The 17,251-nt window shown below is 40.9% G+C and overlaps 1 protein-coding gene across 2 annotated transcripts in view; it reads left to right on the top strand.

Moving 5' to 3' along the window:
* TRRAP (transformation/transcription domain associated protein) overlaps positions 1-16,108 on the top strand; it is a 95,710-nt gene extending 79,602 nt beyond the window's left edge. For both annotated transcript variants that reach the window (XM_063342696.1, XM_063342695.1), the window contains exons 67-72: positions 6,181-6,406; positions 7,012-7,229; positions 9,835-10,019; positions 11,598-11,801; positions 12,781-12,975; positions 14,875-16,108. In XM_063342696.1, the coding sequence (XP_063198766.1) occupies positions 6,181-6,406; positions 7,012-7,229; positions 9,835-10,019; positions 11,598-11,801; positions 12,781-12,975; positions 14,875-15,159 (1,313 nt within the window). In that variant the 3' untranslated portion in view covers positions 15,160-16,108. The remainder of the gene's footprint in view (positions 1-6,180; positions 6,407-7,011; positions 7,230-9,834; positions 10,020-11,597; positions 11,802-12,780; positions 12,976-14,874) is intronic.
* The last annotated feature ends 1,143 nt before the right edge of the window (positions 16,109-17,251 follow it).

Here is a 17,251-nt window from a genome sequence, read left to right as displayed (position 1 = left end):
GAATTTTTGCGAAGACCTGGGTTTTCATCTTTTTCTGAATCTACTTTTCTCTTTACCCTGCTGGGACTCTGACTTAGATGATTCTGGCATGAGTTAAACTCTATCATCTTCGCTTTTATAATGATTTAAAAACCACCCCCTTCCCGCATCAAACTCGTTCCTCTGCAAAAGTGAATCTTGCATTGAAAAGTTACTCTTTTTAGAATTCTAAGTTACATAAAGTTGCCTTAACTTAAAATTATTTGAGGTCAACACAGCTACTGAGCATTCACAGAGTTCAGCAGGTAGACTCGCGGTGCTTTTTCAGGCATTTTACTGATAATGTTGTGAGAGTAAGTGAAGTGATGGGAATCTGGCCAGCGTAGCTCAGTTGTAGATACCACCCGCACATCGCGCGCCCGCTGTGTAGGGCAGGATGTCCTCTTTGAGGCACAACGGTTACATGACAGCAGATAATGAAAGTCCTGAACCATAGGATTAACTTTTTAATGGATGAAGTGTCCTAGGAAGGGTAATGGAAGTAGAAACACTTTGTGTGTCTTTGACGTAAGCTTACAGGGGGAAAAAATACATTTAATACAACTTTAGACTTGTTTTTAATTTTTAATAATGGTTTATATGTCTTTACAACAGTAGTGTAGTCGCTTTTTTATTGCTCTGAGTGTTGTTGACGTGGTCTGTCATTGTACCTCTTACCTTCTTTCCTTTGAGCGCCAGAGAGATGTGGAGTTTCCAAAAGTGTAAAGGAAAACTAAATACAACACCAGGCTCAAGTCTGCAGAATCTAAACTGATGTTTCAGCACATTTCTAGAGAAATAATTAACAAAGTTTAATTACCATTCAACTACAGTTTTTAGTTAACATGAAAAATGGAGAGGATTTTCAGCTCTTACATGCTGTTGTGGATTTTTTGCATGTCTTTATGATAGATAGATGGCATTTAAGGTTTTCAGGTTTGCTTTCTAATCATAGCATTTATAAACAATTATATGGAACGACATATTAAATAAAGACCACCAACATAGGCCTGGACGTAAAAATCATGTAAAGTCATAAAATTCAAAGTTCTTCTTACTAAACTTTGGTTTAATAGTCAGTAATTACTTTCTGTATTTTTTTGTTGAAGTATTCATGTTTTATTTTTAAGTATGATTCAACATGAATGTCTACAGGATTAAAATAAGTAGTTTGCTTAGAAATAGAATTGTTTTTAATCTAATAAATTTAGTGTTTTAATTTACAAATGAAGTGTGGGAAAGCAGAAGAAATTAAATGGGTTGATATACGTAGGCATTTTTGCAGAAAATGAAATTATTAATTTTGCAATAATACTAAAATGTATATAAGTAAATGAATAGGATTATAATTACTGTACTAAAGATAGCAAAGGCTGTTTTAACATATGAAAACCATTTGTAACTCATGCCTACTGTGTCCTTTTGTCACACTGGAAGGTTCGCGTTTGTTTGGTTTTCTGGTTGCCGGTAGCAGTGATGGGCAGATAATGGCAGAGGTTGCCTTCCATTTCAGCAGTATCCAAGCTGAGGAGCTGTTTTCCTCAGTCGTTTCCAGAGTAATGCTGACGGCTGTGGTTTGTAGACACTTCCAGCTATGTTTGGTTGCATTGTCTCTTCCGCCAGCACCTGAGTTGCGTCTCGATTCCTGTTTGGAGCCGTTGGGGGCTCTCACCATTTCTTACATTCTAAATACTTTGTCTGCAGCCATCTGGTCTGCTGGAGCTTTGATAGGTCATCTTTTTCCATCCTAATATTACGTATTTTAAAACTAAATTTTTCTTTGAATTTTTTCCCCTGGAACTTCAAATGCGTAGTCCTTTGACCATCTGTTCTTTGTTCCTTCTCTCCTTTTCTGCTAAACCTTTGACATCAAAGAAGAGGCAAAAGCTGAGAGATGCTCCCTTTGAGAGCTCTTGCAGCAGCGAAAGGAGGAGAAAAACTGCCTCGATTGTTCTTTTGTGGGCAGATGAAAGTTTGGATCCTGCTTCTTTCCGTAGCCATCTCTCCACTGAAGCTGAATACGAATGGAAAATTCCAAAATATACTCTTAATGGGCAAGATAATTTTCTTGAGAGTTTTGGCACCCAGCAGAATGAATTCTGTGCTGCGAATGGAAACTCTGGAATCAGAAAGAAGCTTCTTGAAGTCCTAGTGTTTCTCTGAAGTGTGGGGAGAGGGCAGGGGGAAGGGCTCTGTTATTAATTTTTAGCTTTTTTAAGGATGTTTTTTCTTTTTTCAAGAGTGAGCCGTAACATCACTTGGGTAGCTCGCTCTCTGCTTCCATTCACAGTTTTAGGTAGCAGGATGTTGTCCAGAAAATCCAGATCAAGAGACCTTGGGCTGGTCTTTGCAGTCGTGGTTTTCTGGAGCTGAGTGATAAACTCTTAAGTCCTGCTTCATATTTCTGCTTACCTGCCACCGAGATCCGTCATGTTTGTTGGTGCTTTCCAAAAGTTCTTGTGAGATTAAACAGAACCTTTGGGAAAGTGTGGGGTATATAAATGTCTGAATAATCACTTCAGAAGCAAGACAGCTCTTCTGTCTTGGCGGATGCTTGGGCCTTCTTCAGCATCAGATGCAGAGAGAATGTGAAGTGATCCTGAGCTTCCACCTCCTGAGCAGTGTCTGATGTGATGGTGTCCTGGCTTCTCTGTTGCAGGTCCCTGGGTCATGAACGTTAACTGTGATCAGGCTTGGTCTGGCGTCAGAATAGTCTTCGAAGTCCTGCGGATGAACTGTTGCTTGCTCTAAAAGCATTAATCGCCTGTTGATCAGAACTGTTTCCTGCCAGTCTCGCAGGAAGGATTTTTTCAGGTGTTAAGTCTTAGTTTGGAGGTGTTTTCTATGTTTTTTAGTGCTATGGTAGCGTTCTGTAGGTCAGGGTGTTGGTTGGTACTCTAATTTGCGAACTGAAGTGTATTCTCTTGTGTTGCTCCATGAGAAGTGATGGTGGAGCCCGCTCTCCAAAAGGATGAAGCCGTACCTAGTTGCGTGAAGGACCGTCAGGATGGTTTGGGTCTGTCTCATTGGCAGGAACATTGTGCCCCCAGGTTGTCCCTTCACCCAGAGTGGCAAGAACTCTTTGGTAATGCTGGGTTGGATGGAGTCAGGTAGCAATTTTTGAGGCATTCAGGACTCTGAATGAACACGTTTGTTGGAAATACATATAGCACGCTGTAAGAGCGTCAGCAACATTGAGGACAGAGAGCAAGCTGCTTCAGTTCCAGTCTGTATCGTGGTCCTCTGTCAGTATCTCCACTGAAGGAGCGGAGGTAAACTTGCTATTCTCTTTAGGAAAAGGCGGTGGTAGTACCAACGTATTTTAGACCAGCATGTGTTAGCTTGAGAAAGATCTTCAGTAGCAAGTACTCAAAAAGTGGATTTGTTTGAAACAAAAATACTATTTACACAGATTGAGATGTCTGCAAAGCAGAGAGACTTTGTACACGAGTAATGTCTGGTCTTGTATTTCCTGTTCCAGCTGCAGTGATTTTTCTTCTCAGGTGGGCTCTCTGTGTCAGGAGTGAAACGACTCATTGAACTCTCTGCTTTCCCATCTGCCACTGGGAAACAAAACAGCAAAAATCTTAAAATAGGCATTTCGACAAACTACAGCTATTCCCGTGGTGAACTGAAGGACTTTTTTAATAAGGACTATATATTGATGCATATTTTTACTACTCGGGTGATTCACGTTAGCACAAAAACTAGTTGCAATTCGGGGATACTTTCCTGCACTTCAGAGATTCAGGAGATAAATGATTCAATAATTTTGTCACTTTGATGAAATGATTTACTCCCACTGCTCACTAGAGGGTAGGCTTGGGATTGGAATCAGTGTTTTACTCCAATACCGCAATAGATGTGCTGCCCAGACCAGGTGAGAAAGAAAAGGGAGTATTACAGAGTTATGCTAATTTCTAACATCCATAAATATGAAACTGTATTTTTCACTATAGGCTCTTTTTTATAGAGGCGGAAAGGGTTTTGTATGTGCTGGTTTTTGCTCTGTTTTGGGCTAATAGACTAAAGACTTTGAGCAAATGCTGTTAGATAGCAGTATGTTGTGGATACTCAATGAAGGGTGCTGGGCTGTGTGTTCTCGGTGATTTTGTTTAAGTAACAGAATAGCAAAACGAAAGGAATCCCAGACTGCATGATTTTATTTGGTAATGGTATCCCGCACACGCGAAGAAGAGAACTTGGAGAACAGGAGCGTGGGTGTAGAGTGGTCTGAACGCTGCTGGCTAGAAGAGAAAATGTTCTAAGCTTGTTTGTAGGAGTAAGTCTTGGGGATAATCAGAGTTTTGAGTGGTTTTAATTGTGGTTGAAAAAAACTTTTATATGCAGTAATTGCTGTGCACTTGTACTTCATTCACTGTTAGCGTACTTGGAGATGGATGCTTGTAGCGTATTTATGTGGTCAGATTAATTTCTCCTCTGAGCACTCATGATTGTTTTGTTTTGGGTTTTTTTGTCAACTTAGGAAAATGTGTCTGTGTGTGTGACATACTGAAACGGAGGTTCTGCAGTAAGATGCAAACTCATTTTTGAGACTTAATTTTCTGTTGTCTTGAATCATAGTGAAGATTCTGTTCTGCTTTAGCTGTAAAGCTCAGAAATACCAAATCGACATTCTGTGTTGCTTTCTTGCTGTTGCTTTTTCAGTTGTAACATGTTGAACTTAAAATGGCATCTTTTAGACTCTGGTATAGAAATGCTTTTTAAAAATTCAAGTCTGTTCATTAACTTGTGCAATTTGGGATGCCATAACTAATGAGGGTTAGAGAGCGAGCAGTTTATCTTCTTACCTGATTGTGTTTAATCTCTCGTTGTGGCACTGAAGTGCAGAGCCATAATTTCACATATGTGGTTTATTCATTTTCCCTCTTTTGGGAAATTCAAATATATTTCTTTGCTGTGTTCCAAAACTAGTGAAAGCAGTGTTGAGAAGATGGCATTGGTGTTGGCCCAGAAAAGGGTGGATATTGCAGTGATTTCTGTTACAGAATTATTGGCGCAGCGTTCTGAAGCCTGTGTATTGACCTTGACCCTTGCACGTGGGCTGGAGGAGACGGTTCCGCGCTGCAACACTGCACGTTGCGAAGGAAAGAGCAGGCTGTTGCCATAATATTGTCATTTTTGCATAGGCTGTCGTATCTGGTCTTCCCTTGGTGACGTGCAATTGTTACCTAAGCCAGGAAAGAATAAGGAGAATTTTCTTGCAGTTTAGAATAGTAGAATAATAGTAACAGTGATTTTACTATTTGTCCTGCAGTTGCTCACAGATTCTACATTGTATCCTCAGATCACGCTCTTTCATCCCTTTTAAAAGTAAAAAGCCTCTACTGATTTTAAATAAAAAAATCACTTTTAATGAAGCAGGGAAAAAATTATACAGCTCGACTGTAAAATAAGCTTACTTTTCCTCTTTCACTAAATGATCTGATCTAATCATTTGGTTTATTCCTGTTTTTTTTTTCTACGCAGTCTGTCTGGTTGCGGTATGTAGACAGTTAGATACAATAATAGTACTTAAAATTTTCACATTATGTTTTTCTAACGTTTGCGTGACTGTAAAAGACAGGAAAACCTTGGGAAGTTCGTTACTTACTAAATAGAGAATATTTCAGAGTTGTGTAAAGAGGTGGCAGGCTCTGACAGGTGTAAGCGGTAGGTAATTCTAGGACTTCACCCAAAGCCTTTCCGTGGAGATGAAGCCGTCAGCAGAGCCTGTCCTCTAAAGGCCGCGCAGCTCGCCGGGGGGGCTGGGCTTGCACTGCCCGACGGCAGGGTTTGTTCCCCGGCGTCTCCTGCTGTGGTGGGACTGCTGCTCTGCCGTCCTCTCCCCGGGATGCTCTGCCTCTTCTGAACGACTCTTCTGGCCCCGCTGTCCCTGTCCCCGCCCGCGGCCTTTCCTTGCTGCGGGCCCAGGGGCGGCCGCGTCTCTCTGCTGCCTTGCTTGGTAGTGTGCCTGCCGTCTGCCGGGGGAGCTGCCGACTGCGGGAGCTTTCCTTTTTCCTACAGTGTTTGAGACCAGCCTGATGCTTTGCTGCATAATTGGGGGATGCTGTGTGTGGGCCTCCTTAAAGTGCTTTGCTTGAGGACACCCTCCATAGAATCTCAAATGCCGAGGATGTCTGTATATTTTTTTTCTTTTAGACTTCGACTTCAGTGTGCCAGGGTCAATGAAACTTCACAATCTTATCTCTAAACTGAAGAAATGGATCAAAATTCTGGAGGCAAAAACGAAACAGCTTCCAAAGTTCTTCCTCATAGAGGAAAAGTGCCGCTTCCTAAGTAATTTTTCAGCTCAAACTGCAGAAGTAGAGATACCGGGAGAATTCCTTATGCCAAAGCCAACGCACTACTACATCAAGATAGCAAGGTAACCTACGAATGCCCTTCGGTGGCTGTAATTCTGAAAACAGAGGAGAGAATGAAAACCTCCTCCATCCGTCCACTCTGCAAAAGTAGATGTCTTGTGCATTTCATATGTTTAAATTACATATATGGAGCCATACTTTGGTATAGATCTTTATTTTTTTATTTTATCCTCCTTCGGTAATTTACATTGCCTCACTAAGCCACTGTACTGTTGTATGAAGAGGGTATTTGGTTTTATTTTGTGTGGATATAAGCTGAGATTAGTTGTTCTGTTGTAGTCAATAGGGGTACTGATCTTCAAAATAGTGATACAGCTCTGATCTAATGATTAATTTTGCTCAAGAACCGTTTTCTTAAAAAATAAATAAATCAAACAGAAGAGTTTTTGACTACAAAATAGAAACCACGGGCTAGCTGGGTAATAGAATTGTACCCTGCAATACAGTTGCACTGCCTTACTACTTTGGTGGGGTTTTCTTTGGTTGGTTGGTTTGGTTTGGTTTTTTTGTTTGTTGTGGTTTTTTTTGTTTTTTTTTTTTTTTACATCATGATTTAATATTGGAGCATATTAGCTCAGGTGCTTTAATATCCCTTTCTTCCCGGTAGGTTTATGCCCAGGGTGGAGATCGTTCAGAAACACAACACTGCAGCTAGAAGACTCTACATCCGAGGCCACAACGGCAAGATTTACCCATACCTGGTCATGAACGACGCTTGTCTGACGGAGTCTCGCAGAGAGGAGCGGGTGTTACAGCTTCTTCGCCTTTTGAACCCCTGCTTAGAGAAAAGGAAGGAAACCACAAAAAGACATCTGTTTTTTACAGGTACTGAAAAGAGAGATTTTTGTATTATTTTTAAATATATGTTATATTTAATTGCTAAACTTTTTGACAACGACTAATCTCTGATACTGTGGCTTTTGAATATTCCGAAGGCAAATTCACACCTGTCCAGGTAATTAGTCTTTTCTGGTATTGTAGCACCCCTCTGAAGAGGTAAAGGTGATTTCATGCGACCTAGGGTGTTTTTAGAAGAGCTTGCACACATCGTTTGTAGTATCAAGTTCAGCTGTGAATGACACTGGAAGGCCGAGGCATGCCCGCTGGGTCTGTTGCTACGGCAATGGATACGTGTACTTCCCAACATGCATTTAGAGACAGTTGGAGAGGGACGGAACCAAGCTTTATCTCCCCAAGTTGCAATATATGAATATTGAATTTCTTTTACCTCTTCCACATAACACTGAAGAAAGAATTTTTTGTAGAGCTTTGAATTAGATATATAGTTTCTGAATTCTCTGATATGATAACGTATCTGTAATTTTTCAAGTCCCTTTATATGTCCATGGTGATGCTTACTTTCAGGAATATATACGGACTGGTTAGTTGTTGCCAAATAAAATCCATTCCTAATCTAGGTATTGGCTGCAGGACTTTGAGCGTACTTCTGTGATCCTGTAAAAGGTTACTTGGTTGGAAGAGCGCACTTTGCCACCAGCAGCACCTGGCTATGCTTAAACATTACGGAACTAACAAACATAATGGTAGGGCGGCTCTAATGAGGAGAGTTAAGGAGGCTTCCAGTGATTTATGTGTATAAATTGCCAAAATATTCATGTAATAAAAAGATCACACGTTTAGGCATTTAAACCAGGAACAGCTAATGAAGGCTGAACACGGTCTTAATTCTTTCTCTTTCCTTGTGCATCTTGGCGTTTTCATGTGGCGATACTAAATAATTCATTCATGAAATGAGAAACAGAATATCAGAGTCTCGCCTGGCAACATACTTGATCTGCTTGTGATTCAAATACCAATGTAAATGCTTTAAGATAATTAAACTCTTGTGTTTTACAGATACTGAGGGTGTTGGCAAGTTCCAGCTTACAGCTGTGTAGCCACTTCATATTAATGTAGAAATACTTTTCATTTCAGAAGGTCAATGAATCACTTACCAAGTTCCCATAGATGAGTTCTGTACATTGTACATTTCTAATAATCCTTGGGTGGTGCGCAGGGAATACAGTATGGGTAAGGGAAACTGTAATCAAAGACACCAAGACAAAGCTGCTACTTTGCTGTTGGCCTTTTAAACAGTGCTGAGATCTGATTTTACCCAAGTATGGTTTTATCAGCCCTCCTTTTTGGGCCAGCAGTGTCTCTTGACATAAAGCTGCTGTGAGGAGCGTGGTGGCCAGATGAGGCGAGTTGCACTTAGAGAGCTAGAAACGTCTCTTTGGCTTCGGACTTTAAAAAGACCAAAATGTACAAGCCCCGGGATTTGTTATAACAAAAGGTCAATACGGTATCTGCATAGGTGAAGACTCTTTTGCATCACTCCAAAATAAGGCCAAATAACCGAAATGCAGTCGATAAAAGCCTTGAAAGATATGATAAACAGGGCCACTGATACAGAAATACATCCTCTATATAACATGATTATTTGCTTCAAATAGCTGGTTTTAAACTATAGTGGTTTTGGAAATAATACTCTACTGTGTGGCTTGATACTATTTGAAAAAACATAAAGAACGTTCATTTCTCTGCTGCCCGAGGTTAATGGAAGGAGACCAGAAGAAATAGCTCATTAATAGCCCTTCCTTGCAGAACGCTTTTTCTTCTTTAAGATTGAAGAATTACGTCAAACAATTTAAATGCATTTAAACAAGTTTTCCATATATTTCTGAGATCATTACAGCTTCTGAGGGGAATGATGAGAACTGTTTTGGTGGTGACTCAGGTGGCTGTCCCACAGGACAACGGGTGTCCCTGGAAAAGCCAGCTCCGGCAGGGGCTGCCTGGCGGTGGTGTGGGGGTGCGCCTGAGGCTCTGCAGGGTGGCACGTCTTTGGAGCACCGTGAAAGCGCAGATAGGCTTTTTGCAAGTTTACTGCTCATCAGGGAAAAGCTCAGCGCCTTAAGTTTTCTTATTATTGACTATTTTGCTGCGTCTTCCCTGTGTTATTTTCACATAGTGTCATTTAAACATCTATTCCTCAACTATGTTCAGATTTTTTTTCCTGTTTTTTCTGAATCACTTTAAATACCCTGTTGAGTTTAGTAGTTTTGTTCTTCAGAGTCGTTTTTATTGACATAATGCCAGCGTCATTTAATCAGATACTATAAACCCGTTTGCACCTGAATATTACCCTCTTTTCTGCAGATAAGTGGGAAGAATAACGGGTGCTCAGCTTTTTTTGCTAATACAGTTGAGATGTTTCTGTTAATATGATGATGTTAAGAGATGTTCTGCTTTCTTTTTAACTGAGCTTGTGAATTAGTTGTGTGCAGTTGATAATCACAGTTGTGTTTTAGGGGCTGATGCTTACATGCTAATTCTTCTCTTAGTTCTTGGGTTATGGATTAACTGTTTTGTTTTGCTCTCTGCCCCCCGTCCCCCTCCTCTCTCACCCTGCCCAAATCCCCCCCAGTCCCCCGGGTTGTAGCAGTTTCTCCCCAGATGCGTTTGGTGGAAGACAATCCCTCTTCTCTGTCCCTGGTGGAGATCTATAAGCAGCGCTGTGCCAAGAAGGGCATCGAGCACGACAACCCTATTTCTCGTTACTATGACAGACTGGCCACCGTCCAAGCGCGGGGGACTCAGGCGAGCCATCAGGTACTACCGTTTGTGATGAACTTTAACCAAGGGCTTTTCTTGTGGGCTCTACTTAGTGTCCAGTCCCCCCCGCCCCGACGCCACACCTCTCGTTAGATGCAGAGGAGCTGGTTTGATTGTTTGGGGTTTATTTTGGTTTTGCTGTATTTGTTTTACTCTAGGTTGGTTTGGGTAACTGCAACTGCAACCAGACAAGGCGTTGGTGGCTTTTTGGCCCTTTCCTATAATGCTTTGAAAATAATTAATTGATAACATGGGAAACAGTGCTCCTAATTTACATAAGCCGTTACAGCGTGTTACGTGATGCATCCTTCCCCATGTTCTTCTAATGTATCTCCTAAAATTGCCGGCGGATTCGTTTCATCTAAGTCAAATAGAAACAGTTGAGTAATCTCAGCCTAATAAGCGATAGCACTCAGAAAGAGCAAAGCTTCCTGCTCTGCAACCTCCATCAAACATCCGATTGTGATAAATAAGGTTATTTTATGTTTTTTATCTTAAGGTTAATGCAAATTCTTACATAAAATGCCAGCCCCATTTCAAATATAGCTATTAGAAAATATATGGTATCCATGTATCCCAGACATGGTTTAGAGAAACTCTTGTCAGGCTTTCTTTGTTACAAAATAAAATGAAGTGTTACCCAACATCTGCTTCTATTTTGAGAATCTTTCCTTCAGGTTATGAAACTCTCTAACAGCCATTTAATTGAAGTCAGTATGACTATCATGCTTTCTGGTGTAATAGAACAGATCCTAACTGTTCTTTTTCTAATTAATTAGGCTAGTATATGCTACAGTAATTAAATGGTTTGGTAGATTGCAAATGTTTACATCCAGGGAGGAAACTATTGTACAGTGTACGCTTACAGGAACAGTAGAATAAAGCTCTCAGCTTATATCTTTTTATATTTTGGAGGTAATTTTGCTGTAATAATACATGTTACAAATTACTTTACCCAGTGTCTTTCCCTGTCTTGTGTGATAAAAATCCTTCCCCTTTTACGCAGTGTATGAAGAAACCCTGCAGAGAGCCATCTCTAGCTTGCATGCTTTGTAGGCCCCCTGTATAATTTCAAATCTTGCCATTATGCAAGGATTTCATTGCTGCAAAATGCATATCCAGCTTGCACTGAAGCTAGGAGATAGTGAAGTATATTCCATTAGTTTCCCGTAAGGAAGCAGAGCGTCATGAGTCAAACGTCTCTAGCGCACGTCTGATTTCCTTGGAAGTCTTGAATAGAAGATATTTCAAATCAGGTTATGCCACTTCCCGGTCTCAGGCTTTCCGACATGCCTGCTTGCAGTTTCATGCTTATATGGTTTTATTAAAAATTCAGTCTTTTAAGATAAAGAATATTTTCTAGCTGGGCAGAGGTTGGGCTAACAAAATATTATGTGTGTTTTGGCAAAGAAGGCAGGAAACAGTGTTGGATTGAAAGTGTCCAAGTTCAAGATGTTTTTCCTAGAACGGGATACAGCAGTTGAGAGAAGTTTGGCGGCTGCTTTTGGCATATTTGTCTGTTGCTAAGAAGTGTATTAAAACTGATCTCTCTCAACTAATATGTTTCCTATGTAGGTTCTCCGAGATATACTTAAAGAAGTGCAGAGTAACATGGTGCCGCGCAGCATGCTCAAGGAGTGGGCGTTGCATACCTTCCCCAATGCTACGGATTACTGGACTTTTCGGAAGATGTTCACTATTCAGTTAGCCCTAATTGGCTTTGCAGAATTCATCTTCCATTTAAATAGACTCAACCCTGAAATGCTGCAGATTGCCCAGGTACGCTTTAGTTTGTTCTAGATGCACGCTGTCGTCTTTGATCAAATGGAAATTCGGACTATCCTTTTGAAATGAGTCAAAACAGTAATTCGACATCTATAATTAACAGTGCATTTCAGTAGGCTTTTCATTTATATGTGATTGCACATCATGTAGGTAGTAATTTAAACTGCAGTCCCCGTGGACATCAACTCTGCCTTCTGTGGTGAGAATTTAGAACTTTGTCTGTAAAATCGTTCCTAGATATTGGAGCTGTTCGTGTAAATGACTGATAATTCTCTCTTTTTAGTCCCTCTTCAAATATATTGCTTTGAATATATCTCTGTGTCAAACAGATTTAAAAAAAAAAATAAAAAATTTAGAGCTTCCTTTTCTTAAAGGGGAATACCCTTTTTGAAATAGCATGCTCTCTTCAGCATTGCCACCACATCAAGCTACAACTCCTATTACTAGTGATTTTTCTGTTTTAACTCAACATTTAAAATGAGGCTTGCCACCTTCGTAGGGCGAAGTGGTTTGTATTAAAGTCTTAGTGCCGTTTTAACGTGTGGAGGGCTACACTGTGCAGAGCAATTAAGATTCTTTAATCCCTCTCGCTAAGTGTTCAGATGCTTACCCCGAGCGACCACTGCATGGAGAGTGCGGAGCGGGGACGCCCAGACGAGAGACCTGTCTGCCTGCATGACTCCTTAGAGACCATGCCACAGAACCGTCTGCTCCTTAAGCTTGGGATTACAATAATGTGTATTTACTAGGGAGTTTTGGACACGCGTTTTGAGAGAAATACATACGTGACTTTGTGCATGCCTTTAATTTTAACTTTTTTGCTCAAAACCTGTTTGACTGAAAGAGCGAAAAGCTATTGGAGTACTGTTTGTACTCTGAGCTTTAACAGGAAACAAAAATCCAAGTTATTTTGGTTTCATTAATGAAAATCTGTTCCTTTAATTACTCTTGTGCATCTTGCTTTTAAATCCAGGATACTGGCAAGCTAAATGTGGCTTACTTTCGCTTTGACATTAATGACGCCACTGGAGATTTGGATGCCAACCGTCCCGTTCCGTTCCGGCTTACACCAAACATTTCTGAATTTCTTACCACCATTGGGGTGTCTGGTCCACTGACAGCATCTATGATCGCAGTAGCTCGCTGCTTTGCACAGCCAAACTTTAAGGTTTGTATACCTTTTGAAAGGTTGTTTGCAGCATATTATATTTGGCAATTTATAAACTAAACAACACTTTCTTGGTCAAGGCAGAAACTGAACAGTCCGTATTTGGTTTTAAATCTTACCCTGAGCTCATCACAAAGGCCAGCTGAAATGTTTGCAATTTTGGAAAGAATAGGAGGAAGATAGGTGTAATTCTACCCCTAATTTAATTTTTTTTTTTGTCCATACATGTTAATTCAAGCTGATTGTTTCAGTGCTGTAGCCTCACAGATCCTTCCAAATCCTGGCAGTGGTAAATAGTTAAATGACAAATGCAACATCATTTAGATCTTCGTAATCATCTGTGAATAGAAATGTGTCTTGGCCCTTTGTTAGCGGAATAGAATGCTAAAGATATGCTGTTCTTTGATGGATTCTAGCTCTTAGCAGGGTGTAGTTTTCTAAAGAAATTGTCTAACTTCATTTTAAATTCTAATGCTTTCCAAAAATGAGGCATCTTGCACTTAGGCAGGCAATTTGCACCAGAAGGACATTGCACAGAATGTCCTGTTGCTGTGGTGTGAGCTAGTTACTTTTTAAAAGATGGAGTGTATCCTAAAGTGTTTTTTTTTTCTTTATCTATAATACAGAAAGCTGTGTTAGAATATTTTTTAATAATTCATCATCTTACCTTACAAAGCCACATTTGTACGTGCAAGCAAATTTGCAGACGTAGGCTGTAATTTCACCATCTGAGTGATGAGGGGCCACACGGATTTGGTGTGGCCCCACCTCGAGCTCTGTGTGCAGTCTGGGGTGCCTGCACAGAAGAAGGACGTCAGAGCACTGGAGTGTGGCCAGGGGAGGGCAGCCGAGACGGGAGGGTCTCCAGGGCAAGACTTGGGAGAAGCAGCTGAGGTCACTTGGTTGGTTGAGGTTGGAGAAGAGAAGGCTTAGGGCTGCCCTCATGGCAGCCTGCACCTCCCTCGCGGGGGCAGCAGCGTCGGGGAGGTGCTGAGCTCCTCTCTAGTGACCAGACTGGAATGGAAGGAGGCTGCGGCAGGGGAAGCTCAGAGTGGGCATTAGGAAAAGGTTCTTCACTGGGAGGGTGGCCAGGCCCTGCAACAGGCTCCCCAGGGAAGTGGTCACAGCACCAACCCTCTCAGAGTTCACGGAGCATCTGGACGACGCTCTTCATACAGCTTAGTGTTAGGCAGTGCTGTGGGGAGCTGGACTCGATGATCCTTATGGGTCCTTTCCAAGGTGAGAGATTGTGTGGTTTCTTGAAGATGAGAGCACAGGTACCCACTTACTCTTTTTGGAGTGATGGGTGCCCGGCTCAGTTCAGGTATGTGGCGATTATTGCTTGAGATTATGTATCTTTTGGACTGAAGAGGAATACTTTTAACATTTTCTGCATTTATCTTTTTTACAAATGTCGGTAAAATATATTTAATATGTGGTTTTGTATGTTGGCCTAATTTCCCTATTCCCTGGGAGCATAGTCATTGTGCAACCCCCCCTCCCCCACTTTCAAAGCACTCTGAATCTTTGCAGAAGACTCCTCTGTGTGTGTGCACGTGTCTGGGACAAGTCATCAACTTGGTGGAGTCATCTAAAAATAGAATGTACGTGACTGTGTTCATGTGTGAAGATCGTAATGTATGTTATAGTTTATGAGACTTTTCATTTCTGTAGGAGCAATTGTGTTGTGTTTTCATAATGAAAGCTTTTTATGAAAAGAAACACCTTGAGAGGAAATAGTGAAGACAGTTGGAAGCTACACTCATCTTCAAAAGACGGAGATGGCAATGCGGGACCAAAGGCGTCGAAGTGACATTGACTAAAATCTAGTTACGATTCTATAACTCCTGATGGTTCTTTGGATTAAATATAATGGTCTGATTTTTCTCCTTCGTATAGGTTGATGGCATCCTAAAAACTGTGCTGCGGGATGAAATAATTGCATGGCACAAAAAAACACAGGAGGATACTTCCTCTCCACTCTCAGCAGCTGGGCAGCCTGAAAATATGGACAGCCAGCAGCTGGTCTCCCTGGTTCAGAAAGCTGTTACCGCTATCATGACTCGACTTCATAATCTCGCTCAGTTTGAAGGAGGAGAAAGCAAAGTCAACACTCTGGTCGCAGCTGCGAATAGCTTGGATAATCTCTGCCGTATGGATCCTGCCTGGCACCCCTGGCTCTAACTTGAAATTTTCCATAGCTTTTTTTGCTGGTGTTTGTGGTGTCGGCCATGTATTGTGTTAAGAAAATGTGAAAAAAGCTTTCCAGACCATGGCTTACCTGTCACACTGCATTTGGTCAGTCTTCGTTTTAATTGCGTTTACAGTAATGTGACAATTTTACTGTTTTTAATTTTATGAGGGGACGCTTCCTCCTGTTTAAAAAACAGGTTGTTTAGTATGCAACAACGGCTTTCACAAATAGCTTAAAATGAAGAGAGGAAACTTAATGTACAGAAAAATCTTATTTTATGATGAGGACTATAAAACTAGCACTGTTAGATTTAGGGTCTGCCATTCCTAATAACCTGCAGTATATAAATTTTTTATACAACAGTAATTATTAAAAAAAGAAGACAGTATTCCCAGTTACTGAATTTTACTTTGTGATATTTTACTTAATCACTGTCCCTTCACTGTACCAAACTGAAGGCACAAATACTCTTCCTTTAAGATCGCTTCAAATTTCCACGAGCAAAGTTGGTTTGTACAGAGAATTTTGTACCAAATGTATAGAGGTGACTTTTTGTTGGGCGCTGAGAAAATGATGATCAAATTGTGCTAGCTTTTCTTGGAGCACAAGCTGTGTACAGTAAACGTGTAAACCATTTTGGGTATTTGGTTTAGTTGTGGATAGTGTTGGGGGGGGGACGTTTATAAAAAGGATGGAAAAAGTCATCCTTTGATATATGTATTTGGCTGTAATAGACAAAAAAAGTAAAATCTTATAAAGTTTTCTCTCTTTTTTTTAATGTTTAGCATTACAATAGCTTCTTTACAATGAATTCGTTTCTTTGTAAATTAAGAAAAGATCAGTTTAATGTTTCACTCGTCTTTCTGTTGTGTTAGCATTTTTATAAAAGTTCAGTGTTGAGAATGTTAAATTTGTACAGAGTGATTTTTTTCAAAATAAATATTTTGTAAAACGCTTTGTGGTATTCAATTTATTTAAAATATTTTTAATATAGTACTGTGGACTAAATAGAAAACACCCAAAAGCAGGTGTAATCTTTAATAAATGAAAACAGCCTGTATGGTGAAGGGGGATGGCTGTATTAATGAGAGGTGGATGTGGTGTTCCCACGTATAGTGTTGAATTTGTTTACGGAAAAGCCAAATAGGAAGTGTGTATATGACTTGAATCTATGAAATATGACGAATATACGAAAATATGAATTTCTTCATTCAGTGTACAGTCTTTCTTCCTGGCCAGTCAGTTAATGTGTTAACCGTCTGTTTTCTAAAAGTCTTTCTTTAAACAGAATAGTCTATTTCGTGTCTACAAAAACGTCAGCTTTTAGGTAGTTGTTCGGAGGTCAAGATTGTCTCTGCAGATGAACCCCATTAGCTCTATTTCTGCTGTGCCCACAGGAACAAAGATGATCTTTATTGCTATAGCAAAGGGTGGGTCTGTCTGCCTGTCTGTCTCTTTCTTTCTTTTTTATTTTATTTTTTAATAAGCAGTCAAGAGGTTCCTCAGAGGTTTCAGAATAACATGAGAGGCGTAATTGAAGTTCATCACCATCACTGGGTAGGGTGCTGCCTTTGAGAGAAGGGGAATTGCTAAACGCCGATGAGATGACTTTTCCCAGGTGAGTGAGCTCAGTTAAGAGAGGAACATCTAACTCCTGGCCACCTGCAGGTCGAGGCTTGTGGTGGGTATCGCTGTAGCCAAGTCAATGTTCAAATTCAAAGCAACATGTGCTTCCCATAGGTCTCTTACAGAGTTGCAGGAAGACCTGTCCCGTTCATCTCTGCAGCCGTTGGCAGAACCAGTCAGTCGATACGGACGCGAGTGGCAGCGTCAGGCGCGGGTAGGTGGCCCTCACGCGGCGCTCCTGCGGGCAGCAGGGCAGCGCTGGAGCTGCAGGGAGTGCTGGGGCTGGGGGGCAGGACGGGCTGTGTGTGTCTGCACAAGTATATAGAAGAACACGCACTCACACTTCGCAGCCATGGCTGTAATATGAACTCAAAATGTTAAGTTAATGAGTTTAAACTCACTTGAAGGCTAAGTGTTAAATAGGTTTTTACTGTGTGTTTGGCCAGGAGGCATCAC

The sequence above is a fragment of the Chroicocephalus ridibundus genome, chromosome 8 (genome assembly GCF_963924245.1).
Source record: "Chroicocephalus ridibundus chromosome 8, bChrRid1.1, whole genome shotgun sequence".
In the NCBI taxonomy this organism is placed as follows: domain Eukaryota; kingdom Metazoa; phylum Chordata; class Aves; order Charadriiformes; family Laridae; genus Chroicocephalus; species Chroicocephalus ridibundus.
Note: the sequence above shows the minus strand (reverse complement) of the source record. Positions and strands in the feature narration are given on the sequence as shown.